Source organism: Camelus ferus, chromosome 12 (assembly GCF_009834535.1).
Source record: "Camelus ferus isolate YT-003-E chromosome 12, BCGSAC_Cfer_1.0, whole genome shotgun sequence".
In the NCBI taxonomy this organism is placed as follows: domain Eukaryota; kingdom Metazoa; phylum Chordata; class Mammalia; order Artiodactyla; family Camelidae; genus Camelus; species Camelus ferus.
In genome coordinates, this window is record NC_045707.1 from 4,730,508 (window position 1) to 4,757,133 (window position 26,626).

A 26,626-nucleotide genomic window follows, 5' to 3' on the forward strand; every position below is an offset into this window, starting at 1 on the left:
CGGGGGGCGGGGGGCGGGGATCGGGGCCGGGCCGGGGCCGCGCCGCCTGCGATGCCGGGCGCCCGCCGCAGCCGCCGCCGCCGGACCCCGGGATGGGGCGAGAGGCTGCGGCGGACGCCAGCATCTCCCCGCCGGGGGCCCCGGGGGCCGCGGAGTCGCCGCCGCCGCTGCTGCCGCCGCTGCTAAGACCCGGCGGGCGATGGGTGAGTTGACCCTGGCGTCCTGGGGGCCCGCGCCGCAGCCTCTCCATCCCCGCACTCTCGGCCCTTCGCCTCCATCTCCGCGCCTCCTCCGCGCTCGCTGCGCCCCGAGTCACGGCTCTTAGAGCCCCCCTCCCTAAGCGTGACCTTTGGGGGTGGGGGCTGGAGCACTCGGCTGAGGGGTTGGGGTTGGGGGCCGGGATGAGGGGCGGATGCAAGAGAGGCTACACAGCTCTGGCGCCCCCTCCCCCAACCCGGCTGCTCGGCAGAGCTTTCCATGGCCCGGGAGGGCAAAGCCTCATCCTCTCTACCCACCATCCCCTGCCTGGGCGGGGGGCGTCCCCAAGGCGCGGGGCTAGAGCCAGACGCTTTGTGCGCTGCACCCCGCGACAAACCTCCCGCGCGGCGCGGGGCTGGGGGTGGGAGGCCTCAGCTCCCGCCTTCTCCCACCCGCGACCCCGGCCTGCAGCGGCGGAGGCCCAGGCGCTGTCGGGGTGCTGGACGGGTGCGGGGGCCGAGACCAGGCAGAGAGGAGTGGAGAAAGAACCCCAGTCCTGTTGAGGGGGGGCTCCCGCTCTTTCCACTGCACTGCCCAGGGCGGGGAGGGGGCGGGGGAGGGAACCTGGCTCGGGGAGGGAGCTATAAATATCTGCAAATAGTGAGTTCTGGAACTGGGGATGGTGAGGGGAATGCACCTGGGTGTGTGTTGAGGGAGGGTGCCTGAGCCGGGGTGCCAGAGAAACAGAGACGGGTCTCAGCCAGTCCTGGTGACCTGAGATCAGGTGACTCTCCTAGCTCTGGAAGACGCCCTAGAAGGGGAGTGGGCAGGTACACTACTCCCGTGAGATCTCTCCGTGGTCCCCCAGGACTGGTACTCTCCCCATCCCCATAGCACTCCTCATCCTGGGACACCAGTCTAGATCTGCCTTGATGGAGGAGGTATGAGTACCACTGTGTCACCTCCCGGGCAGTTACTAAAAATCCAGGCAATGGGCCAAGTCTGGAGATGGAAGGAAGAGCAAGACAAGGGCTTCCCCACCCCCACCTGGGGGAGCTGGCAATTTTATGGGGTTATGGAGCGGAGGAGACAGGCACAGGGTCCTAGGAAAGTTTGAAAAGGGGGCTGCCAGCCCAAGGTGGAGAGAGAACTTGCTGGAAGACATAAAAGGAAGCTGGGAGAGTTTGCTTGGTAGAGAAAGTGGGAAGGACGTTCTGGGCAGAGGAATGGCACCAGCAAAGGCTTAGAGCTGTGAGTGCTCAGTATGTGCTGAGAGATGGAGGTGAGACACTGCTGGGGACCAAAATGAGAAGCCAGAAGAGACGGGAGCCAAGGCTGAAGGGAAGGAGGGCCAGTTGGAGGCGAGGTGGTGGGCTGCCCCAGGGAGCTGGCACAGGGACAGCACTGTGAGGAGCTGATGGGGCTGGGAGTGGCGCCGTCTGGCTCAGCTGCCCCTTCTGAGGGTCTGCCCAGTGCCCTGGATGTGGTCAGGGCTGCTTGACCCACATTTGTGACCCCTTTTACTGTGCTAGCTGGACCACCTCGGGCTAGTCAGCTTTCTGGACCTCAGTTTCGACGTCTGTCAAATGGGGAGAATCTGCAACAGAATTGTGGTGAGGACTGCAGGAGATGCTGCACAAGTGCCCGGCCACTGAGAAGTACTCAGGAAGGGGTTTGCTGCTGCATCGGTATTTTTACCTGTTAAATGGGGACATTGATACCAGCTGCAGGCCTTGTCCACTTCATGGGTGGTGGTGAGGATCACGTGAGGGCTGGATGTGACCAGAAGGCAGCTGAGGCCTGGGGAAACTGCATGTCCACGTCCTCTTTCTAGGAGAAGATGAGTGTAGCAGTGAGGAGTGGCTGGGGGCAGGGTAATCTGCACAGACAGCCTCCTGTCATCCCCGTGGGCACCCACCACTCTCAGCCCCCAGCGATGGCAATCATGGGACTCTGCTGTGTTCCCCAAGGCCAAAGCCTCTTTGCTCCTCATACTGCATGGTACACCCCTACCCCTCAGCCAGCTCTAATCTAGCCCACTACATGGAGACCAGTGCTCCCTTCTAGAAGTTTCTTCAGATATTCAGGTCAACAAACATGATGCCCTCCTGTGAGGAGCATGGTGCCTGGCAGCCAGGTGGAGAGGATACAGACCTTGCCCTCCAGAGATTAGAATCTAGTTGGGCAGCAGGTGCCTAGCCCCATGCTGGCTGCTTGCAAGCAGGGAGAGTGTCGCAATAATTGCACCATGAGGCAGTCAAGTGCAGGAGTTAAACAGCAAGGATTCCAGATCCAGTCGCCCAGGTTTGAGTCCCAGTCCTGTCACTTTTGATTATGTGTCTGTCTCTCTGTGTCTCAGTTTCTTTCTCTCTAAAATGAGGATGATGCACACCATTGCTGTTTGAACAGCTTGGATCAGTTTCTGGTGGCATTCGCAGCCCCCCTTCCAGAATGTCTCCCTATTGGCCTCTGCCTCCTCAGCGACTACACTGACTGCCCCAGTAGATGTGTTGTTCACTTCCCTGTTGTCTTCTCCTTCTGTCTGTGGTCCCTGTGGGCAGGGCCTGCCTTTCTGTACCCATTGCCTTGGCAGGGGGCAGTTCTGTTGGCAAGTGGTGACCAATTTCTGTGGTCCCAGCAGGGCTGATTTCCAGTTACCGACAGCTTAACAGTCTCAAAATGGGAGCCAGTGCAGCACCCAAGCATTCAGCAGGTGCTTAATAAATGACGGTAGAACAAGGAGGAAAGGCCCCAGAGACTGTCGGTCAGATGGACTTGGGGAGCTGCCACTTGATGCAGTAGCTGAGGAGGGCTTGTAGGGGGAGGTGCTGGACGGGCTGAGGGCAGGGCGGGAGACCACCCGTGAATAAGTACCTGCAGGGACGAAGGGCAGCGGGAACGGCGATGTCTTCCTTTCCTCCACGCCTCTGGCCCTGCCTCACCCCTCTCTTGCCCTTTCTCCCTTGACCTTGGTCTGGCCTTAGCACAGAATGGCCCTGCTGGACCCCAAGCTTTAACCGAACAGATTCTGTTCCTTTGCTTATGCTGTTCTCTCTACCTGAATGTCTGTTCCACCCACCTCTCCCTCTGTCCTCTGAAGCTCTGTCACTCATCAAAAGCCTCCTCACGTACCGCCTCCTCCATGATGCCAGCCCTCCATCCCAAATCACACAGACCCTCCTCCTCCTGCTGACCCCCGGCCTGAGAGCCCTTCACACATGCATACTGTCTGCTCATAAAAATATTAGTGGCTAACACTTATTGAGTCTCTACAGTAACCTGTGTGTGGGGAAGTTGAGGCCCAGTGTCTTGTCAGCACTAACCCGCCCTTTATATCTCAGTTTGAGCATGTGCATCCTGGTCTCCTTGCTGGGGGCCCACAGTGTGTTTGTTATTACATGTTCCTGAGAGACAGTCAGCTCTATGGGCCTGCAGGAGCTCAAAAGAATGAACGAGTGACTGAGTAAATGAATGTTTCTCAGCCCAAGAGAACAGCCTGGCTCTTCCACCTGTTCTTCCCTCTTCTCCATCCCTGGTGGAGGAGACTGGCCCTCCAGAGGGCAGCCTCACTTGCAGCAGGACAGTCATCAGGACGCTGCTTGTCTCCATTTCCCAGAAGGGAAAAGTGAGGCTTCAAGAGCAGGTGGGAACTTCCCAAGGGCTGGAAGCAGGCCTGGTGGGCAGAAGGGTAGTGGACCACCCTCTGTGGTCTAGAATGGGCTGGCAAGGGGACCCAAGGCCTTGTCCATAAACCAGGAAGTTAATGGGGTCCCCAAATACTTTTCCTTGTGCTGCTGAAATTTCCCTGTTGGCTCACTTCCTTTCATCTTCTCTATAAAAATAAAACTGGAACAATAGGAATCATTCACACACCTAATTACTCTGTTGTTTATGAATTTAGAGCTTATTTGGCCAAACACTTTGGTTCCCACTGCAGCAGGAATCCTGGGAGTGGGGTAGGGTGCAGGGTGAAGGCCAGGACAGAAGGTAGGAGGAGTCTGTGCTCATACTGGGGCCTCGTGAGGGTCCGCCCTTTGGCTGCCCTCCCTAGGCAGGCCAGGAACTTCCCAGAAAGGACAGGCCAGACAGGGTCTGAGCGAGGGAGGGTGACCAGAGGCAGTCTCTGGAGATTCTGGTTGCAGGGACTCATGATGGAGGACTTTCCGGCTCTTCTCCCCAGCCTTGACCTCCAAGTCATAGTAATTTGCAGCTATTTATCGAGCACTTACTATGTGCTGGGCACTGGGCCAAGCATTTTGCGTCATCCCAGAGACACTGCCTAACTTCCCTCGAAGTAGGTGCTCTTATTATCCCACTTGGCAGTTTGAGGTGGTCTGGGGCCCAGGGCCAGGAAGTGGCAGGGCTGGGATCATATCCAGCCTGAAGGACCCCAAAGCTTGATGGGACACCTGTCTAGGGTGAACCCCCCAGAGCTTGCTAAGTACTCTGGACAAATCCCTTGTGGCTGCCCTTCCCTGGTTACTGGGAGCTGGACACACAGTGTGGGTGAATCGTGGTGGCGGGAAGGGGGACCAGGGAGAGCTGCCCATGATGGTCGGGGGGGGGGGAGTGGCTTCCGGGCTGGGCACACAGACACTCTCTAGGGGCTGGCACCAGGCCTGACACAGGGAAGGCACTGGAGAAATATTTCTTAAGTATCTGTTGAGTGGTAATTTTGAGAGTGGAAAGTGAGGGCTACTTCCAGACACAAGGCTACTTCCAGACATTGGCTGGATTAGGTGAAAGATTGAGAAAGTGCCTTCCCAACAGTCACCCAGGACTGTAAATGTTAATGGTCGTAAGTCATATTTATAGTGTTTATAGCACAAATGGGAACGAGACACTGGTGCTTTCTTGCGTGATTTCGTTTCAGTATCACAGAGGCGATGCCCCTACCCCCCCCAACCAGACTAGAAATCCAGGTGCCAGCTCAGGCCTCTACTGGTGCTGTCCCTTTGTCTGGAACACCCTTCCCTTCTCCCCCTGACTCATCCTTTAAGACTCCTCCAGGAAGCCATGCCTCACCCCTGCCCTACTGATGCTCCTTGCAGAGATTTATATCTGTCCATCCCCATGGGATAAGAACCTTGTGCAGGGCAGGTCTGTTGAGGGCCTGGTGGGGATGCCAGTGGAGTGAATGGGGAGGACTCTGTCAGCGGGACTCCGGTGGAGGTCACCAGGGCCAGCAGTGGGGCTGCTCTGCTGTTCCTTGTGTCTGGGTGGGAAAGGGAGGGAATTATGAGAAAGACCAAGGGGCTTTCTGGTGTGGCTCCTGGAGGCAACTGTAAGGTGCAGCTCTGCCAGTGGACTGTCACCTCAGCGCAGAGAGGGGGCCAGATTGGGGAGCCACATGGCCAGCTGATCCCGCCCATTTCACAGAGGGAACACTGAGTCCTGGGGCGCTTGGCACTGACCCAGGGCGCCACGGAGTGTGGACGAGGGTCCTTTTTGTGGTCTGTAGGAGGGGATCCCAGGGCTATGGGGCTGCACCCCTCCCCAACTCCTGTCCCAAGCTGGAGTATTTCTCGATGGGGTCCAGGTCAGGTCTAGGGGTGGATGAGAAGGAGGCACAGAGAGCAGGGTCCCCAGGGCTCAGGTCTGCCCTCTGGTCCTCCGGTGTGGGAGACAAAGCTCCTTAGAAAATATGCGTATTGTCCCAAAGCTGGCAGGAAATCCACGTTGATGGTTCATCCCAGCAAAAAGGTGCACAGGAGAAAAAGTCTGTAACAACTTAGGCCAGACTGTTAGCTCAGCGGGTGGTGAGGTGGTGGGTGACATGGTCCTGTTTCTTTTGCTGTGATTTCTAGATTTCCTAGAATGTACAAGAAACCCTTAATAACTAGAAAGATGAAGTTGTATTCTAAAGGAGAGAGGTAAGAAAAGTTTCCGTAAGAACAGCCAGATCCTCATTTGTTTGATTCTTGTCGAACACTGCTTGTGGGCAGCCTCCAGAGGGGCTGGCTGTGGGGTCTCAGGAAGGGAGTTGCCCAGCCCTGGGCATCCCCCAGAACAGGTGCGCCTGTGGAAGCAGACAGCTTGTGTTTCTCTCATTCCTGGAAATTGGGTCAGTGAGAGCCCAGGCCTGGGCCTACTGGGATGCAGCACCCCGAGAGTTCAGTCCAAACCTCTGACCTCTTTCCTATGGCGGCAGTCTGGCCTTCACCCCTCTTCCCCCTGACCCCCAAGTTTCAGCCTTGGGGACACTGCAGTGTTGGGCCCTCAGCCTGGAAAGCCAACCCACTCCACCCCAGGTGCTGCCATCCAGCCAGGAAGCCATTCCTGCCCCTTCTGGCCAGAGGTGGCCCCAGGGCTGTTAGCTTCACACCTGCCCCTCCCTGATGCCCAGTGGGTGTGCGTCTGTTTACTGTCTTTCCCACTGACTGCTGCCTGGAAGTGCCTTTCCAGCAGTCCTCCTGCAGCGTGGTCAAGTTCTACCCTGTGGTAATAGTATTCCTCACCACAGCTGAGCCCTGATTGTGGGTAGGGACTCAATTCCTGTCTCCCCCACGGCCCCTGGCTCTGTACCTGGTCCAGAGCATTCATTCATTCATTCATTCATTCATTCATTCAGCACTTATTGAATGGATGCCAGCTGTGTGCCAGGGGCTGGTCTAGGTGCCAGGGCACAGATCTACTGACTGCAGGGTGATCTTGTCTGTGTTTTTACACATATGTTTTGTGGGAGTCACATGCATGTGCACACAGCATAAGCACCTCTGTCATGTATGACTGTGTCCCTTAGGCTGTGCCCATGTGTAATTTTGCCAGTACCTTGGGCATGCCTAGCTAATTCATTCAGCAAGTGTTCACTGAGCACCCACCAATGAGGTGCTGGGCCCTGACCCTGAAGATTAATGTCCCAGGCTCTCTGCCCTTGGATAGTAGCCATCTTGTGGGGCCATTGCAGTGCAGACTGGCGGGGACAGAGGCCAGCAGGGGTGGCAGTGGTCAGATGGCACTGTGGGGAGACTGGGACAGGGGTGGGGAAGGGCATTCCTGCATGGCTGTGGGTATGCTTTGCGAAACTCCCATAGCCCTGGGACCCCAGGCTGGCCCTCCTTGCTGGTTTCACTGCTCTAAAGTGCCCCTGAAGGCTGACGGGGCTGGAGCACGGAGTCAGGGACTGTAAGCCCCGTTGCTGGTGCTGGGAGGAGAATATGGAGCCCTGAGGAGGAAGAGTGTTGGCTGGAGAACTCGTGGTACAGAACTTTCTGTGAGAGGAGAACCTCAGGACCAGACCCCAGAACAGCACTTAGAAAGTAGGACCCCTCGATTCAGACCAGGGAAGCTGGAATATGGAACTTGAAGGGGAGAAATGGAGCAGCAAACCTAGAATGCCGGCCTTCTGGGACATGAAACACTGATGTCAGCTGGAGCTGGGAGATCAAGTCCGTGCCCCCAGGGGTCAGTGGGGAAACTGAGGTCCAGAGAGGATGGGGAGGTCCTGTGCCTTGGTAAGCGGCAGTGGGCATGCATATGGTCTCTGCTGAGCCAGGCCCTTCCCACAGCTTGCTGGTACCTGACCTTGGGCAAGTCCTGTCCCCTCTCCAAGTCCTGGTTCCCTCATCCGTGAAGATGAGATGAGGTGGAGCATATCACTTGGGAAGGAGGCGCTGCTCTTGGTGCCCAGGGTGGCATTGCAGAGGCCAGGACCCTGGCCACCTCACTCCTGGAATGATCGTCTCAACTTTTCTGTCGCTGCTGTTCCCTCTCTCCTGCCCCACAGTCAGTGAGAAGTTTGAGCACTGGCGGGTCTATTTCAGAACACTCGGATCCAGCAGGTGGGAAGGACTAAGTAATTAACAGAGCAAGAACAGATTGGTGACTCCCATGAAATAGAGGAGCAGGAGCCCAGCGCCTACAGCCCTGCATGATGTCCCCTGCTGTTTGGTGAGGGCTTACTGAGAGTCCTTGGTGGGGACAGTTAGGTCCTGACCCAAGGGGGCTATGCCCCCTGGCAGGCAGGGGTGGACAGAGAGTAATCAGGAGGGGAAAAGAGAAAACCCTCATTGTTCAGCCTCATGGAGGCTCACCAGGTGCCCAGAGCCGCAGAGCCAACCAGCTGTGCACCTGCTCCATCACGACCACTCCCAGCAGGAGGCTAATTGTGGTGCTCAGATTCCCAGAAGATTTGCAGAAGCTGCAGGCCCTGGGCCAGGTGCAGCCCTGAGTCCCTGCAAGGACCCTGCAGGCCGGTGTCACCAGCCTCCCTTTTATGCCTCAACAGACAGGCCTGGAGAGGGTGGGAGTTTTGCTGAGGGCCCCAGAGCTGTGGGTAGCAGAGCTGGGTTCACACCCATTTGCTCACTCAGCAGTGGCTTGTTGAGCACCTGTTGTGTGTCAGGCACGGTGCTGGGCACTGAGCACCCAGCGGTGAGCTGTGGTGGGGAGGGTCCTAACCTGCTCGAAGCCGTTGCTTCATTTTCCACCTTCTTCCTTCCCGGACCTCCTCCCAAAATCAGCCGTCACGTTGCTCAGAGTGCTTGAAGGATAGAGTCATTTCCTGTGTCTCCTTTCATCACCGCTGTCCCATTAGAATTCAACACAGATGAGATGCTTCATTGGGGTGGGCTGAGCTCAAGGTTGCGTGGCAGGCAGGACTAGGACCTGTAGCCACTTTTCTAAGCTCCAGACCAGGCCTGAGAGCCCAGCGGCATTGACTGAAAAGTGCAGGTGTGTGGATTTGGGGAGAGGGTCTTTTATTCATTCAACACACCTCGGTGTCAGGCTCTATGCTGGAGCTGGGGGCCCTGAAGAGGCAGCTCGGCTCTTTCCACAGCCTGGGGTCAGGGAGGCCTGGAGGAAGTCCAGTTCAGCCAAACCCTCCCGAGACCGGCATGGGGATGGGGAGTGTAAGATTACACAGAAACTTCAAGCCTCCTAGAAGATCTGGACTTTATCCTGAGGCCAACGGTTCCCAGCTAGGAAGGGCAGCGTCAGATGTAGCTTTTGCTTGGCTCATGGGGACCAGGCTGGGAGCTCCTTAGGAAGGCCACTGCTGCCATCCAGGTGAGCATTGGTGGTGGCAGAACCAGCACGGGATAGTGACACAGGGAAAGGGGTGGGAATTGAGAAGTATGGGGCATGAAATAGACAAGCCTTGGTGAAAGGTGTGTGGGATCAGTGAGAGTGAGGACTTAGGGGGGGTCCTGTGCTCCTAAGGGTGGGCGGCTAGGTGGATGGTTACATCACTGACAGGGCCCAGAAGGAGGAAAGTTCGTAATGCCCAAAGTTATCCAAGTGTCCCTGCGTGCCAGGCTCAGGTCACAGTTTATCAGCTCAGGTTGTTGGAACAACTGTTTGAGTGAGTTCTTTGTGTCTTATTTTGTAGTGGAGGATCCCAGGCAGGATGGGAACTGATTCTAAAGCCCAGGCCCTGCCCTCCCTGAGGCCTGGCCCAGATCCCACTGGCTCTGCTCCTCTCTCTCCCTTCTCACTACTGGCACTTGGGCTTCTCAAGTGTACCAATACCTACCACCTGCCATCCTGTACGCATGGGGAGATTCCCCTAGGACACCTTCCACTCCTGCTGCCTAGGAACACAAGGACCAACCTTTGCCTCCACCCTGCGTGTGGGCATCCCCACCCTGGACATGGGCACCCCCCTGCATTGGCACTCCCCTACTCCCCCAGCCTCCAGGGTGCAGCACATGGAACGAAGTCTCTCCAGCTGTGGCTTGATCCTGTTGAAGCTTGGTTCTGTTGCCTGCCCTGCCTGTGCTAGAGAAACCCCGTGAGGACAGAGGAGGGGTGGGGTGTGCCCTTCCCTCCCTTCCCCCACACTCAGGCTTTCTGGGCTGGAGATAGAGCTGAGGCTCAGCACTGAAGTGGCCCTTTGTACATTGTCCCTGGAGGATGGGCAAGCCTGGCGGGAGGGGCTGGCACTGCCCGGGATGCCTGGGCTGGGTGGCGCTGATCTCAGCAGGGCTCGGGGGATAGGGGGCTTTCTCTGGGCCACTGGTGCTGTGGAGAGCACTCTGCTAGGTGTGGGTATGCACCGGCGGGCCTGCTGCCCCAGGCACCCCCAAACCAGATACTTGCCACTGGGAGTTGATCATCACTTCTCATAAGAGTTCCATCATCAACTGTTTGTGGAGCTCCTGCTCCAGGCCAGGCTTTGTCCTAGGGGGTGGGGAGCAGCAGTGACCGGTGACTGAAGCCCATGGTGACCCTGCTCTCCTCTTGTTGACATTCCAAATGAGCAGGGTGTGGGTGGGGGAGACAGACCACTAACACATAAACAATGAGACAGATAGCTTCCGCAGGGAGGAGTGTTGTGAAGCCGATGACCTGGGGAGGGAACAGCCGCTTTAGCTGGCTGGTCAGGAAGGCCCCTCTGAGCAGGCAGCCAGCAAATGGAGATCTGAGGGAAGGGCATTCAGGCAGAGGGAACAGCCAGTGCGAGGACCCTGAGACAGGTGAGCCTGGGGTGTGGGAGGGGCAGAAAGGTGGGGACTGAGCCGAGAGGATGAGGGAGGTGAGGTCAGCAAAGCCTCAGGGACCAGACTGGCAGGGCCTCCGGGCACTGTGAGGAGCCTGGATTTTATTCTCAGTATGTTAAGGGGTTTGAGTGGGGTTGGGGTAGTGTCCTAATGGGGACTTTGCAGTGACAGAATCTGTGGGGCTCGGTGCCAAATGAAAATGTGGGCCCTTTGTTCAAAAATTAGGAATTTCAAGACAGGAAAAAAAAAGGCAGGAGGGAGGCCACTGAAGAGGATGAGTGGGGCTCGGTCCTAGGGGCATTTTGGAGGGAGGTGCCAACAGGCCTCATAGCCAGGCCATCCAGCCACGTGGTGAGGCCGTGTGGAGGGCGAGCATGAACCTCCGCTCAGGAGCTCAGAGATCTGGTCTCTGTCAAGGCTCTTTGGATATTACCATGTTTAATCCTCATGGGATGAGGGCCTGGGAAGGTCCCTCATTGCAGATGGGGACTCTGAGGCCCAGGAATATTAAGTGACCTGCCCAGGATCACACAGGGGGTCAAGAAGGGCCGGGAGCCAGATTTGAATCCAGTTCCCCTTGAAGCCAGATTCCAGGCCCCATTGCAGTGCCCCAATCTAAGGCCCCACTGCAGTGCCTTGCCCCGGCTGTCTCTAGAGAGATGGGGCTGAGGGGCATCTCACATAGCGCCGGGGCCCAGAAATGCGTTTCCGCTCTTGTAGAGGCAGAAAGCACTCAGCCCTGGCCTACCCGGCCTTGTTTTCCCTCACCGTGAACCTGGAGGTGTGGGCGTTCTCATCTCCATTCCACAGATGTGGAAACTGAGGCAGGGCAGAGCTGGTCTCGGGCCCTGAACCCCGTCCACTAGGCTTGTCTGCTCTGGCTGCCCTCTCTTGTCCAGACGGGGCAGGGTGGGTCATTTGGGTCTGGAAGGCCGAGTGGCTGAGAGGTGGGCCAGGAGTCGCAAGCCCAAGGTGCGGGGCCCCCTGGGGGGATTCTCTCCGCACTGACCTCAGTGGGCTCTGTACGGATGTGAACAACAGGCCTGTGTGAGGTGGCGCTCAGTCTACATTCGTTGAAGGACTGGCAGCGTGTTCCTGTTCATGAACTGGAAGAAGCTGGGTTCTCTATCCTCTGATCAGAAGCTCTATTAATGATTAATAATCTGCCCAATTAGTTATTGCAGGCTTGTGCTCCACTCCTGCTACCTTGGCCCCACCCTGGCTGGACCCTGGCCTCTGCTCTCTTCTTCCTTCTCCCTTCCAGCACTGCACACTGCCCTGCCTCTCTCAGCCCTCCCCCTGCAGGGATGACTGGGCCTCTGGGCCGTTGGGATGTCCCCCATGCAGGGTGTCCTCTCAACTCTCCTCGTTCTGGCCTTCAGCCACCCTCCTGGGTGGGGCTCATCCTGTCTGACAGATGGAGACACTGAGGCACAGTGGGGCCATGGGGCAGGCAGACAGGCCAACAGGAAGTTTCTCTTCAGGCTGATGGGGGCTCCTAAGTAGGCTGGGGTTGATGGTACTCCGCCCCTCAGGGAGGCAAGGGCTCAGGTGGGGCGTGAGGGGGGAGAAGGAATCCCAGGAGTGAGGCAGTTAAAGGCCCCCGATGCATCCATCCCCTCAGCAGCACGCATGAGCGCAGCTCCACCAGCCAACTGTCTTCTGCACCAGGGTCTGACTTATGTCTTCATTCTCTCAGGAGGACCCTGGAGAGGGTCATTCCTAACACAAAGAACGAGTGCTTTGCCAGTGGTGGACTTGAACGTGGAGCCAGGCAGTACAGTAGCTGTTAGGGGGTCTCTTCTGAGCCTGCTGATTTCTCACCTGTGGCCAGCCTTGCTCCCACTCCCAGAGAGCCCCTCTCCCTGGCCTACTCGCACCCCAACAGGGTGGAGCGCTGGGCCCATGTGCAGGTGAATGGCCCAGGTTCTCTGATGGGCATTGTTGGAATCAGACCTAGGTCTCCCAGCTCCTTGCCCCACCCCCAGACTCACTTTGTTTGAGGCACTGGGTCCTACCAGTGGAGAGTTTACTTCCGGGCTCTTTTGCGTGTACCTCCATGTCCCATTTGACAGTGCCCAGGAGCCAGGGCACAGTTCACAGTGAACTTCCGCCCAGAGAGGGAGTAGGACAAGGCTCTGAGAGGAGTTGGGGATGCAGTTCACTGAGCTCAGAGCACAGACGGGCTCCTCACCTGTAAGATGGAAACCGCGATGCTCCCACCTCAGCTCTGCGGATTGGCTTCTGCAGGCTGGGGCTGCCTCGCCCTGCCACTTGGTTACCTGTTTGTATCTGGTAGTTGAGGAGACTGAGGCCAAGAGAGGTGAGGCCACCCAGTTGGGAAGAGGTGGAGCCAGGAAACCAGCTCGGGTGAAGGGCAGAGCTGGCACCAAGCCAGGCCAAGGTTGGGTCCCCATGTAGCTCCCTGCCACCTGAGCTCAGCCTGGGGGTTGGGGGATAGCCTCCAGGGAGGAAAGAGCTGCCGCCAAGCCATGAAGGCCAGGCATGGGATCGGGAGGCACAATGCAGCAGTGATGCCGGGACACTGCCTCGCCGAGGCAGGTACCGGGTCAGGTGAGGGGAGGGTGGGCCTGGGGGGACCCAGGGAGAGGCAGGCAGAGGCCAAGGCAGGGTCGGGTGGTGGGGAACGAGAGGCCCCAGGGTCTGGGTTGGACACTTTGCTGCTCTTAGAGGGTGAACCAGGCTGGTCACCCAGACTGTGAACCCCCTTCCTCATCTGTGATAGCGATGGGGGCTAACGTGAGGAGAAACACTGCTGGCAAACAGTAAATGGAAACCCCTGAGTGATGGGCGCAATCGCTGTGAGACCCTCCCTCACTGTCTCTGAGTTCTGGGCCAGCGGGGCTGGGAAAAAAATAATGCGGAAGGAGGGCCGTGCACATGGGCAGGGTCTGCAGGAGCCAGGTCCTCTAAGGGGCTTCTAGCCCTCAGAGCTCCTGAAGTCCAGGCCTGGCCTCAGAGGTTTTCCAGCTTTTTAGAGCACAAGACCCCCTTCAAGCTACTGGAAACCCCAACACGGGACCTTGTCCAGGTGATCTGTTTCCATTGGAGTTGGGTGGGGGGTGGAAGAGGCTCTGGGGCTCCCTTGGCCTTTCTGGGAACCTTGGGTTTTGTGAAATGCGGTTTTAAGTCACTGCAGCCCAGCCTTGCGCCTAGAGGATTGTGGGGGGTGGGCAGCGGGGCTCACACGGTTACAGGTGGGGGTGGCATGGGCAGAGGGGATCTGGGAAGGTGCAGCTCTCTTGGGCACAGTGCTCTGGTGGCTGGTCTGGGCATGTGCCAGAGCCAGGGAGGCATGTGACCCACAAACGCAGGCCTAGGGGCTCCTGCTGGGGGCCAGAGCAGAAGTGAGGGGGCCTTTGCCCTGGGCAAGGCTCAAGGCAGCAGCTTAGACTTTGTTCCTGAACTCCTGAGTGAGGACCCACAGAGGTGGTGGGCAGGTGTGAGTCCTGGTGCTGCCAGTTGAATCTCAGGCTGGTCCTCAGCCCCTGTGCCCATCGCCTCACCGCCCAGTCGCCGTTAGGATAATGGAGTAAGGTGAGCGCCACAGCACCTGGCACCCAAAGGCACTCAGTTAAGTGCCAGCTGCCAAGAGGACTGTCATGATGGAGGCGCCACCTCCTGGGAGGAATGTTCCAGGCCCACGGCTCTCCCGCTCTGCCTAGCCCTGCCCAGCTAGAAGGTGTGGCTGTCTTGACCTCAATAAGGAAGTAAACTGAGTCAGGCTCAGAGAGATGAGGAATCGCAAACTGTAGCAAGGGCCAGGCGGGTCTGCGGAGGGTTAGAGGCCGGTGGTATTTGCAGGCCGGGAATGTAGAGGGCAGAGTTCCGTGAGAGTCTGTTAACATCAGAAACAAACGGAGACCAGCGTTGGGAAGTTCTTGAGCAGAATGAATCAGCCCAGCCGTGCAAACAAAGCTCAGCTCAGCTCAGCCCACTTTGTGAGACCAACCCAACCTGGGTCATCCATTCGGGTGCCTCTGGCAAAATTTCCAAGGTTGATATGAGACAACTTCTCATCAACCCCCCATCACCTGAGAAAATCCCAAAACTATCAGTTTTCTACAAATCAGAAAATCAAGTTTCTTAGTCCTTAAGTTTTGTCTCCCTGCCTTGGGATTGCTAACCCAAGAGGGCACCAACCCAGATGGGGGTCTCAGGCTTCTGCCCAAGCAGCCCCTGAAGTCTGGGGAGTATCCTTGCCGCCCTCTCCTCGAGGCCCCCCATGCCCCTCAACAGACTCTGGGCCCTGTTTTGCTGCCATGGCACTGGTTGTTCCTGACACACAGGCTTTTGTGCCCTTCACCTGATGCCTGGCATACCGTCTCCACTCTGCGAGGTGGCTCCTTCTCGACCTTGGGTCTCAGCTGAAATGTCCTTGCCTCGGGAGGTCCTCCCTGATACCTGGCATCCTCTGTTGGTTGGTTTTCTCATTTGTCCTCTGTCCCTCCACTAGACTGAGCTCTGTGAGGACCTCATCTCCCCATCTTGCTCCCTGCGGCTCCTTCAGCTCCACACCCAGGGCTGAACTGCTCTCTCCACCCACCCCAGGACAGGGCAGAGGCACCAGCAGCCCAACCGCAGTCCTTACGTTTCCCCAAGACCTGCTCACAGCCCCTGGGTGCCTTCCCTCCACCCTGGCCCAGTGCCCACAGGGTCAAGTCCACGACTGTGTGGCTCTGCTGGAGACACAGCCAGATCCCTGTGCCTGAAATTCCACCCTAGAGCTTGTCTGTCTGGAGTGCCCCAGACATTCACTGAACATCTGTCGGCTGGGCCCCAGGTTGGACGCAGGGAGCACAGGCTTGGAGAACTCACAGTGTGGGATGGAAGTGGGCAAGGCAGGGGACATGGCCAATAGCACCTGAAGTTTGCTGTGACAGGGCAGAAGCAGGGGTTGGAGGAGACAGGACCCTCAGTCTGGTGACCCTCAGTCACACTCAGGCAGGGGTTTAGGGTTGGGATCAGGGTTGGGGTACCTTGAGGGGTTCCTGATTTGGGAGCACCTGTTCCCTGTGCCCACAGAGCCCTTTCTGGGGGATGTTTGTATGTCTCTGCATCGAGCCCCTCTCCCCAGACCACTCCAGAGTCTCTGCTTCCACCTCGGATGCCTTGGTCTCCCTCCTGTGACAGCGTTCACCACGTGCCCCTCACCAGATGTTTGACTCAGACCTCCTTGTTCCGCGCCCTTTAGATATGTGAACTCCTCCCCACAGTCCTGTGACGTGGACACCCTCACATCCCCATTTCACTGATGAGGAAGCTGAGGCCCAGGGAAATGGAGAACCCCTGCCATCTGGCTGCAGGGTCTGAAAACTGTCTCAGGTGGCCTCTGTGCAGAACAAAGTCCAGGCCCCAGCCCCAGGCTTGGGTCAGTATATGTCCTGGCCTCACACGGACCACCTGCACCAGCTTGTCCTTCACGACTCTGTTTCTGCTCTTCCTCCTTCACAGACTTTCCCTGGGTCCCACCTTCAGGCCCAGCTCTTGGCCCCGGGATGTCAGGCGGCCCCTCAGAGCTGTGTCCCTCCTCCCTCCATCAACCAGTATTTAGCAAGTGCCTCGGTAATAGCTCACCACCATCCCTCACCAAGGCCCTGTGTGCCAGGCTGGACACGCCAGGCTGCCTCCTCACTCCAGCACCCCTGCTGTCCTGATGTACATCCTCCCCTCAGCTCCTCCCGCTGCCTCCTCCACTGCTCCCACGGGGCTGGTGCAGCAGACCCAGCTCCTTGCCTCTGTTCTCCATGTTCAGTCTAAACCTGTGCAGTCCAATGCAGTTACCACCAGCACACGTGGCTATTAAAACTAAAATTTGAATTATTAATTAGTTACAATTTCCTGTCAATTACAAGTGCTCAGTAGCCACGTGTGGCTAGTAGCTGGTGTGTTGGACAGCCTGGGCCTAGAATTCCTGGGAACTGAGGGTCATGGTACACCAGACCCTCCTTCGGCCAAGCCATTTGTGTTCAGCCTGGGGCAGGACTCCCAAGTCTGCAGCCCCACTGGACCCCAGGTTTGCCTGTCAGCAGGTGCAGGATGCTTGGGAAATCTCGATTTCCATCTGCTTCATTCCCACAAGCTCTGGATGGCTGAGTGAGTAGCTTAACCTCTTGAAGCCTCTATTTCCTCATCTGCAAAATGGAGACACACATACCTTCCTCCAGTATTGGCCCCATGAATTGGCCCCTAATTTCTCTCCAGCCCATGCATCGGCAGCTCCTGGCTCATGGCAGGTCCTGAGTAAACGTCCGCTAGCAGCCTGGATGATGTGCTGGCTGTAGAGTGACCCCTGCTTGTAGGCTTGTCCCTTGTGGAGCCTGCCTGATGGATATGAACCAAAGGAATGAATAAAACAATGAGAGGTGAAGGAATAAACACAGCGTCAGCTGTTTCTTGCTGTTTCAGAGTTTTCAGAGTTCTTACCAGAACTCTGAAATCTATCATATTCGGTAGCCACCTCCTCTGCCCATCTCTCCATGTGAGGTTATAGAACCTCACTTTGGAAGGACCCTTATTTAGTCTCGGAATTGGTGGGGAGGTAGTTGCTTTCTTGTGATGCCTGAGATGCTGATCGGCTCTGCTTAATTAACCCCAAGGAAGAAACTGGAAGCAGTAGCAGAAGGCTGATTTAGGCCAATAGGAAGAAGAATTTCTAGCAGCCCAAATGGAATGGGCGTCACTAACAACTGGACAAGCAAAGGCCAGGTGGGCAATTGGCAGGGGCACTGGCCTGGGGTGAAGGTTTGGATGAGTTCTTCAAACTTCCATGGGGCTCCAGATTTCTCAGGTCTGGCCTTGGTTCTGCAAGCCAAATGAGTCACTGAGAATGCCCTACAAGGTGATGGGTGCCAGTCAGTAGTAAGCAGCCCCCCAGTTGGCCCAGTTCTTTAACAAAGCTGGCCAGGAGCAAGGCCTACCACATTTAGAGAGGTCATCCACATTTGGTCATCTGGCAAGGAAACCCAAATGGAAGGAAACAGGCATTTTTAGAGCATCTACAAAATGCCAGGCTCCAATACAAGATGCTTTGGTACCATGGTTCATCCAGGTCTCCCACAGGACTGCAGGGAGAGTCTATCTTCCTTCTATATCTGTGAAGACCAAGGCTCAGAGAGGCTAAGTAACTTGCCTAAGATCCCACAGCTAGTAAGTTACAGCACTAGGATTCAAACCAAATCCTCCTGACTTCCAGTAGCAATGGAGGCCAGTGCTCACTGAGCGCCAGCTGTATGCTTAGGCACAATTACTAGTCTTTTGCATGGATCAACTCATTTGATTCTCACAGCAACTTTATGAGATAGGAACTGTTATACCTTCATTTTATGGAGAAGGGGAACTGAGGCATTGTGGAGTAACTTGCCAAGGTCAGAGGCAGTGTTCAGATCTGACATCATAACCACTGGCCTCCACTGTGTGTTTAGAGCTGCTGAGCACAACAGAATTTGCTGCAAAGGTGCCTTGCCCCCCGCCCCCTCCTCCTCACAAAGCCAGGCAGAGTCCTGGAGTAACATGAGGCAGGACCGGGATGGAGTGGAAAGCAGACTTCAGTTCAAAGTCAAGATGCCCTTTGAAGCAGAGGGAGAGATGGTGTGGGTCCATATGAAGGTACTCTTGGGTTGGGGTTGTAGATGGGCCATTTCCTGCCAGGAGTGGAGACAGGGTGGGCTGTGCAACCTCTAAGGTTTCTCCCATGGATATCCAAGGGTGCTCCGAGCACCTAGTAGGTGTTGGAGCTGTTCGCTGTTGGACAGAGACCACAGCTGGCCCCTTCTCCCAGTCAGAGGAGTGCTCTGTGGCTGTCGCAGAGCTGAGGACACGAGGGATCAGGTCTTGTGAGGCAGGTGGGGAAGGGGGCCTGAGGGTGGCAGATAGGAGAAGTAGCCTTTAGGACAGGAGCTGTTGAATCACAGAGGAGGCTGGCAGGTGCCAGGACCAAGGGCCAAGGACACCCCAGGCCTGAGCTAGGACCCTGGTCAGCGCACGTGAGCTCAGGACCACGGAGAGCTCCACGGGAGCCTCCTGTCACCCTGGTGACAGCTGTCAGGGTGTGCCTGCACCTGGGAGGCTGCTGCCCATCTGGCCAGCCCCAGAATTACAGCCCGTAGCCTCCAGGGAGCATCTGTCTTCTCTCTGGCCAGGAGACCCCACTGGACTCAGCCTGAGCCCAGACCCCAAGGTCATGGCTGGGTCGTGGGGTTTGGGCTCATTTGCTTCCTTATCTCTCATCTCATAAGCTTATCAAGCAGAGCCCAAGGAAAGAGGTCACAAGAAGGGAGAAGTGGGAAGAGGGAGAGAAAGAAGAAAATCTGCCCAGCTGGAACCTTCTGGGCATGGCCACAGGAACAGGAGGCCCAGGGTGGGCTGGCCCTGCCACCATCCTGGCTCAGAGTCAGCCTCCTGCATCCATGATTATCTGACTACCAGGAAGCACCCAGCTCATCCCACCCCCAACCTCCACACAGGAGACCCCGGGTCCCTGGGGTTGGGTGCAACTCACAGAGTATGTGTGGAGTGGGCAGTGGTGGGCGGGCGTCATTCTAGGGAGCCTCCCAGCGAGCCTCATGGTTCTTCCCTGAAGCACCAGGAAGTAGGGTACCATTTCCCAGCCCAGCCCGCGTCAGGCTCAGGCTCTGTCCCGGTTCCACTTGCTCCACTTGAAGACCCTCCCTCCACCCCTTGCTGCTCTTAAACAAGACAGCACCTGCCAGGGCCCCACCTCTGAGCCTTTGCTCCAGCTGCACTCCAACCTGAAGGCTCTCACTACTTTTCTTCCAGGTGGGGAAGTGACAGTAACAACAAGAAGAGCTAAAGATTATTGGGCACTTACTCTGTGCTAGGCACTTGACGTGGATTATTATTGAACCCTCATTTTATAGATGGGAAAAAGGAGGAAGATCATTAACCTGCCCAAAGCCACACAGATAGGAAATGGCAGAGCCAGGATTTGAACTGTTTGGTTAGGTTCTAAAGTCAGTGTACATGCAAGTGACAGTGAACATGTGGAGGTGGCCCAGGATGACGCAGGTGCTCTTGTTGATAACCTGCTGTTCCAGCTGTCTGTCCAGCGGGAGAGACAGACTTCTGGGGAGACGGGCTCAGCATGGCGAGCATGGGGACAGGCTGGTGCTGTGTTTTGGTCTCTCCAATCCGGTGTCACATTTAAAGTGGGCAGGGCAGCACCTAGAGGACCCTGCAGACACAGAGCTGCCTTGAAGCCCAGCTCTGCCATTTACCATCTCCATGGAGGCTGTTGAGGGGTGGACTCCACCCCAGTCAAAGGCTGGTCCACCTTTCAGGTCCTAGAGACACTAAATTTGACTCCTCGCTCACATTTCACATCCAAGTCATTGACAAATCTTGCAGAATCCCACCGCTTCCTGCACTCCCGCCTCTGGCCCAGGCAGGGCAGTGGCCTCCTCGATGCTCTCCCTGTTGTGCTCTTTAAGTGACAGTCTGTTCTCTGCAGAACAGCCCAGGTGAGCCTGTTCAAACCGGAGGCTCTGCTCAGAATCCCCCTGCAAAAGCCGTGCTTCCAGCCACAGCTCCAGGCCCTGTGTGATCCGGTCCATCCATCTCCCTCACTCTGCCCTCCTCACTCATGGCAGATGCTCTCCTGGGTACTGGCTGTTCTTCTGCCCAGAATCTGCTGCCCCTGCACCCTTGTCTTCTGGTCTCACTCTTCTCAGTGAGGCCTGCCCTGATCACCCAATTGTCCCCAAATCTGCCGCCTCCTATCCTTTACCCTGTTTTATTTTTCTCCAGAGGACGACTCTTTCTAAGTATGATATGATTGGACTCGTTTAATTTTAGTTGCCCCACCAACCCCATGCCTGCCCCACAGGGCGGGGGTTCTCATTGGCCTTGTTTCACGGCTCCTGGGGCCAGCGCGGTGCCTGGTACCCAGCAAACTCTCAGTAAATAGTGGCTGAGAGAATGGGGGAGACAAACTGGGAGACACCCTGTGGGGGGTTGTGTGGGTCAAATGCACTGATGGCTGTTCCATCCACTGGCTGTCTTCACTGGTCCCCGGTGGATTCTCTATGGGGCCCCTATCACCCCACTTGAATTGAACTTGGAGATGGAAGGGGCCCAGGACAGCTTTACCACTGGGTGAAATTTGACTATTGATCCCACAGAATTGAGTCTGACCCTTAATAACTAATTGTGTGTCACTGAGCAAGTTGTGTCATCTCTCTGGCCACACCCTCCTCATCCATAAAATGGGGATGACAGTGGTACCTGCTTTGTGTTGGGAGCATTCAGTGAGAACGTGCATGTAATGTGCCCAGGACAGTAGCTGGCCTGTTAAGTGTCAGCGACTATCAGCTTTATTGTTCCCAATGATGCTTTATAACAGGTCAAAATGCTGGAGCTGGGGCCTAATTTCGTTCCATGGCTTTAGCCCACAGCCGGGCCACCTGTACCAGGCAGGGCTGTGGTCTCAGCTGTAAGGAGGGAGAGGCTGGCTTGGGCACAGAATGTATGTTCAGGCCCTGGCTCGGCCACCTTCTTAATGTCCTTTGGGGAAAGTCTCGTCATCTTTCTGAATCTCGATTTCCACATCTGTAAAAATAGGGCGATCATAATCCTCATTCTCCTAGTGTGGGTGAGACTTACAGGAGACCCTGGGTGCTGGTGCTTATTTTATTTATTCAGTTTCTTCTTTATGTGCCACTCAGTCTAAAAAAATGTATTTGAAGCACTTATCAAAATACTTGAAGGTAAGATAAAAAGGGATCGGGCCAAGAACAGTAGGAGTTGAAAAACCACAGGCAGCGGTGAGTGAAGGTGTCCCAGAACACATGGCTGTGAGGCACTGACTTGCTCTGGGCCAACCACCATGAGTATTTGAGCCTCCTAGCAGCCTAAGTGATGAGGGAGACACACTCAGTTCCATGATCCTTGGCAGCAAGCTATGCTGGGGCCTCACCATTTGGCCTCATCCTGAAGGCCCCAGTGATTAAGAGGGGGATCCAGACGCTGGTGAGTCTGTCCTCCAAAGGGTACAGGTGGCCAGGTGTAACCAAATCCCGAAGGCCAGCCTAGACAGGGAGCAGCTGGGTCATTGTGACCTCTTCAGGGCCATAGGGGCCCTTTACTCTAAGCAGGGTATTCACTTTCCTCCCTGAGTTTCTCATACCTTCCTGAGGCCTTTGTTCATTGCTGCTGGGGGATTCAGTCTGAGTGGCTGCCCTGGGCATGCCCTTTACAGCTCATAGCCAGCTTCAGTCCAACAAGGGCTGAGAATGGGGTGCCCCACAAAGAGGCTCCAAGTGGGGAAAAATAATACACCAGAAGGATCAGAGCTGCCTTGCTGGGTCCTGAAAGCCCTCGGGCAGTTCACTCTGGAGGCTTCTGCTGTGCTGACCTCAGTTTGCAGTGTTGCCTTATGCCTGGTCCTTGCCCCAGCAAGAGCTCCTGTTTGCCGGCTCCTGCTGGGCCTTGGCCCTTTGCACCTCCACTCACCTTGCTGGCCTGGTCTGCCTGGTCTCACTTTGCCAGAGCAGGGCTGGAACCCCATGTGGGGAGAGGAGCCTGGAAGATCCACTTCAAAGTGTTGCCAAGGAGCAGCCTTGCCTCCAGCCTTCCTAAAAACCAGTGGAGACCAGCCTTATCACTGCCCTGGGACCGCTGACATTTAGCAGGGATCAGGCCCCCACTCTTGATTGTCCAGCCTGCCTGCAGTCAGCTGTGCCATCCCCTCCAGGGGGTCAACATTTAAACTGGAGGAGGTGGGACATCTGGGATCTGATGGCACAAGTACCACCCTGGCTGGCGGGATTGGCAGCTCCACTGTTCCTCACTAGCTCACTCAGGACTCCTCCCCAAGGTGAGGCCGGGAACGGCGGTCCTCCTCTACAACATGAAAGGGTTGGAGGAGATGATCCTTAAAATTTGTTCTAAATCAAACATTTCATGATTCCACGCTTATGACCATGCAGCTTAGAGAAAATTATTTTGGACTCCCCCAGCCCCAAGCTTTGAAAGAAACGAAAGTTTATTGGGCACTGGCTGCATACCAGGCACTCTGTACCCATTTCACAGATGTAGAAACAGGTTCAGAATGGTGAGGAGCCTCGCTTAAGTTAGGAAATGAAGGGGAGAGTATGGCAGGAAGGCACCCAAATGACCCAGAGAAAGAAGCAGAGATGTAAGAAGCCACAGAAAGGAACATATTGAGGGAAAGAAGGACAGTGTCCTGCTCACAGGGATCTACCAGAAGGGGAAATGAAAACACTGGATGCCGAAGGTCAGTTTCTGTCCCAGCCCCTCCTGTGACTCAGTAGGTCACCCCAACCAAGTCACTGGTCTGACTTGGCCAAATGGGTGTAACCTCCTGGCCTGCCTGCCCACCTTCCTGGGCTGTATCGTTAGAGTCAGAAGTGCTCTTTTGCTGCACAGAGAGTTTAGTTGATAGTATGGAGTTTAGTTAATAGTAATGTGCCCTTTCCCTTCTAGTGACCTCGTACCATGGGCAGTAAAGTGTTCACACTAGGGAAGACTGGATGAGGCGTGTAAGGGAACCCTTTGTACTATCTTTGCAAGTTTTCCTGATAAACTATAAATATTCTAACATGGAAAGTTTATTAAAATTATAAACAATATACAAGGCTCTCCATTCCACAGCCATAAACTAATTAATAAATTAAACTGTAAGTGAATAGAGAATGGTTATATTTATGGATCCCTCATAAATAGTGATTCATTCCAAATGACCATGGAATATTATGTGAGATTTAAAAGGAAATGGTATATTTATTTCTACTGATACGAAAATCTCTTTAATCTGTCATTGATTGAGGAAAACAACTTGATTGGACATAGTGTCCAATATGATAGTATTCATGAAAAATATTAAACTGAGAACAAAAATATAGCATGTAAAACCATGGCTATACCTCAAACAAATGAACTACTTACTCCTGGGTATCAGTCTAGTGCCTGGCGTGGGGTAATGAAGGGGAATGCTTACTTAATTTTGTTCTATAAATATGTTAGACTTAAAAATGTTCACTTGAAACCTGTGAATTTTTTTCAGTGAAAAAGGTATGTAAAAGATTTGTTAATATAGCCACAAAAAAGATAGCTAAACAGACAGATAGATGGACAGATAGAACAGGAAAGCACCCCAGGCAGTACAGGGAAGGGACCCCATGTCATCAGCAGCCTGCAGCCGCTCCCTCCCTCTCTTGGGGCCTGTAAGGCCCCTGGGGCAGATTCTTCACTGCAGGGTTGAGCTTTCCCAGGATGCATTTTGTTCTTGGAGCAAAGCCTAACAATGCAGTTGGTACTGTCAGGGTTGGGTGGGCCAGGTGGAGGAGCAGGTTGCAGAGGGGGATGTGTGGTGACCTGGTGGTCTGGGAGGGGAAGTGTTGTGGGAGCAGGAGGGGTCCTGAGTCAGGAGGGGCTTCCTAGATGCTGGGCCTTCCGGGGGTACTTGGTACAGTGAGTTAGACTCACAGGCTTGGCTCCTGGAGGAGTCACCTAGAGGTGACTTCATGCAGGGGCCCCAGGCACTGGCCACGACATTCCCAAGCATGGGGGCAGCAAAGGCCTCCCCAGCCCGTTCCTTAGGAGAAGAGCGTCAGGCTCCCCTTGCCCGGGTCTGCAGACCCGTGACCCGTCTGCTCTCTCCCTCTCTCCTGCAGGATGAAGATGAGACGCTACAAGCTCTTTCTCATGTTCTGTATGGCCGGCCTGTGCCTCATCTCCTTTCTGCACTTCTTTAAGACCCTGTCCTATGTCACCTTTCCCCGAGAACTGGCCTCACTCAGCCCTAATCTGGTTTCCAGTTTCTTCTGGAACAATGCCCCGGTCACACCGCAGTCCAGCCCGGAGCCAGGTAGCCCCGACCTGCTGCGAACCCCACTCTATTCCCACTCGCCCCTGCTCCAGCCATTGTCACCAAGCAAGGCCGCCGAGGAACTCCACCGGATGAACTTTGTGCTACCCGAGGACACCACCGAGTATTTCGTCCGCACCAAAGCGGGAGGCGTCTGCTTCAAGCCAGGTACTAAGATGCTGGAGAAGCCCCCATCGGGGCGGCCAGAGGAGAAGGCAGAAGCGGGCGAAGGCTCGTCGGCGCGGGGCCCGGCCCGGCACCTGCTGAGCACCCGGGAGCGGTCGGGAGGCCGCGGTGGGCGGCGCAAGTGGGTGGAGTGCGTGTGCCTGCCGGGCTGGCACGGGCCGAGCTGCGGTGTGCCCACCGTGGTGCAGTACTCCAACCTGCCCACCAAGGAGCGCCTGGTGCCCAGGGAGGTGCCGCGGCGGGTCATCAACGCCATCAACATCAACCACGAGTTCGACCTGTTGGACGTGCGCTTCCACGAGCTGGGCGACGTGGTGGACGCCTTCGTGGTGTGCGAGTCCAACTTCACCGCCTACGGGGAGCCGCGGCCGCTCAAGTTCCGCGAGATGCTGACCAACGGCACCTTCGAGTACATCCGGCACAAGGTGCTCTACGTCTTCCTGGACCACTTCCCGCTGGGCGGGCGGCAGGACGGCTGGATCGCTGACGACTACCTGCGCACCTTCCTGACGCAGGACGGCGTGTCGCGGCTGCGCAACCTGCGGCCCGACGACGTCTTCATCATCGACGACGCCGACGAGATCCCCGCGCGCGACGGCGTGCTCTTCCTCAAGCTCTACGACGGCTGGACGGAGCCCTTCGCCTTCCACATGCGCAAGTCGCTATACGGCTTCTTCTGGAAGCAGCCGGGCACCCTGGAGGTGGTGTCGGGCTGCACGGTGGACATGCTGCAGACGGTGTACGGGCTGGACGGCATCCGCCTGCGCCGCCGTCAGTATTACACGATGCCCAACTTCCGCCAGTACGAGAACCGCACGGGCCACATCCTGGTGCAGTGGTCTCTGGGCAGCCCCCTGCACTTCGCCGGCTGGCACTGCTCCTGGTGCTTCACGCCCGAGGGCATCTACTTCAAGCTCGTGTCCGCCCAGAACGGCGACTTCCCCCGTTGGGGTGACTACGAGGACAAGCGGGACCTCAATTACATCCGGAGCTTGATCCGCACGGGGGGCTGGTTCGACGGCACACAGCAGGAGTACCCGCCGGCCAACCCCAGCGAACACATGTACGCCCCTAAGTACCTGCTCAAGAACTATGACCAGTTCCGCTACCTGCTGGACAACCCCTACCAGGAACCCAAGAGCACAGCGGCAGGTGGGCGGAGGAGCAAGGGTCCTGAGGGAAGGCCACTGGCCAGGGGCAAATTGGACGTGGTTGAAGGCTAAGGTGCATGATCTTACAGGGCCAGCAGCAGAGTCAGGGTTACGGCTGCCGCTCTTGTTACCTTTCTGCCTCCTTCTGCAGTCTGGGTGTTTCTTGTGAGGACCCTGCATGGATGGGCAGGGGAGTCTTCCCTCCTCCGGCCCTTGCGAATCCAGGGTCAAGCCTGTGGGCTCAGAAAACATCCTTGTCAGGAGAGGAGAGCAGGCCCTTCCACTCACTAAGAGTGCTGTGGCCAGGAGGGGCCAACAGAGAGTGCATGATGGTTACTGGGGAGCAGGGGAGGGCGGGCAGGGTGGGGAAGGGAGCCTGCAGGAACTGCCGGGGCAGCTGAGCAGAGCTGCGTTCCCGTTGAGGAGAAGCCTACCATTTGGCCTCCTGGGGCTTTGGACCCGTAGTGGGAAAGGGTGGATGCCAGGAGATCCCAGGGCTCTGTAAATAGATGCATTTGGGTCCAGGAAGAAGAGGGGACACCCAGGTGGGAGGGCATGAAAAGTGGCATCCAGCTGATGGGTGCTCTCTAGTGTCCTCAGGAGTTCTGGGCCAGAGGGAGCAGGAACGCCACCCACCTGCCCCACATACACACTGTGTGGGATGGTACCTGTGCTCCCTAGCCCCTCCCAAGCTGACACAGGTGTGGGGCCTGGGGAAGCCTTTGGTTCCAAACCTGGCCTTGACATTCCTTCTTACTTTATATCTCACTGTCTTGTCGGCT

The 26,626-nt window shown here is 56.3% G+C and overlaps 1 protein-coding gene across 3 annotated transcripts; it reads left to right on the forward strand.

The window, feature by feature from the left end:
• On the forward strand, window positions 1–25,947 carry MGAT3 (beta-1,4-mannosyl-glycoprotein 4-beta-N-acetylglucosaminyltransferase). 3 transcript variants are annotated; one of them, XM_032492287.1, is made up of 2 exons: window positions 1–203; window positions 24,314–25,947. In XM_032492287.1, the coding sequence occupies exon 2, from the start codon at window positions 24,315–24,317 to the stop codon at window positions 25,914–25,916; it is 1,602 nt and encodes a 533-aa protein (XP_032348178.1). In that variant the 5' UTR covers window positions 1–203; window position 24,314; the 3' UTR covers window positions 25,917–25,947. The 3 variants fall into 3 exon arrangements, with proteins under 3 accessions (XP_032348178.1, XP_032348177.1, XP_032348179.1); XM_032492286.1 differs by lacking the exon at window positions 1–203 and adding an exon at window positions 17,062–20,140; XM_032492288.1 differs by lacking the exon at window positions 1–203 and adding an exon at window positions 22,266–22,914.
• The last annotated feature ends 679 nt before the right edge of the window (window positions 25,948–26,626 follow it).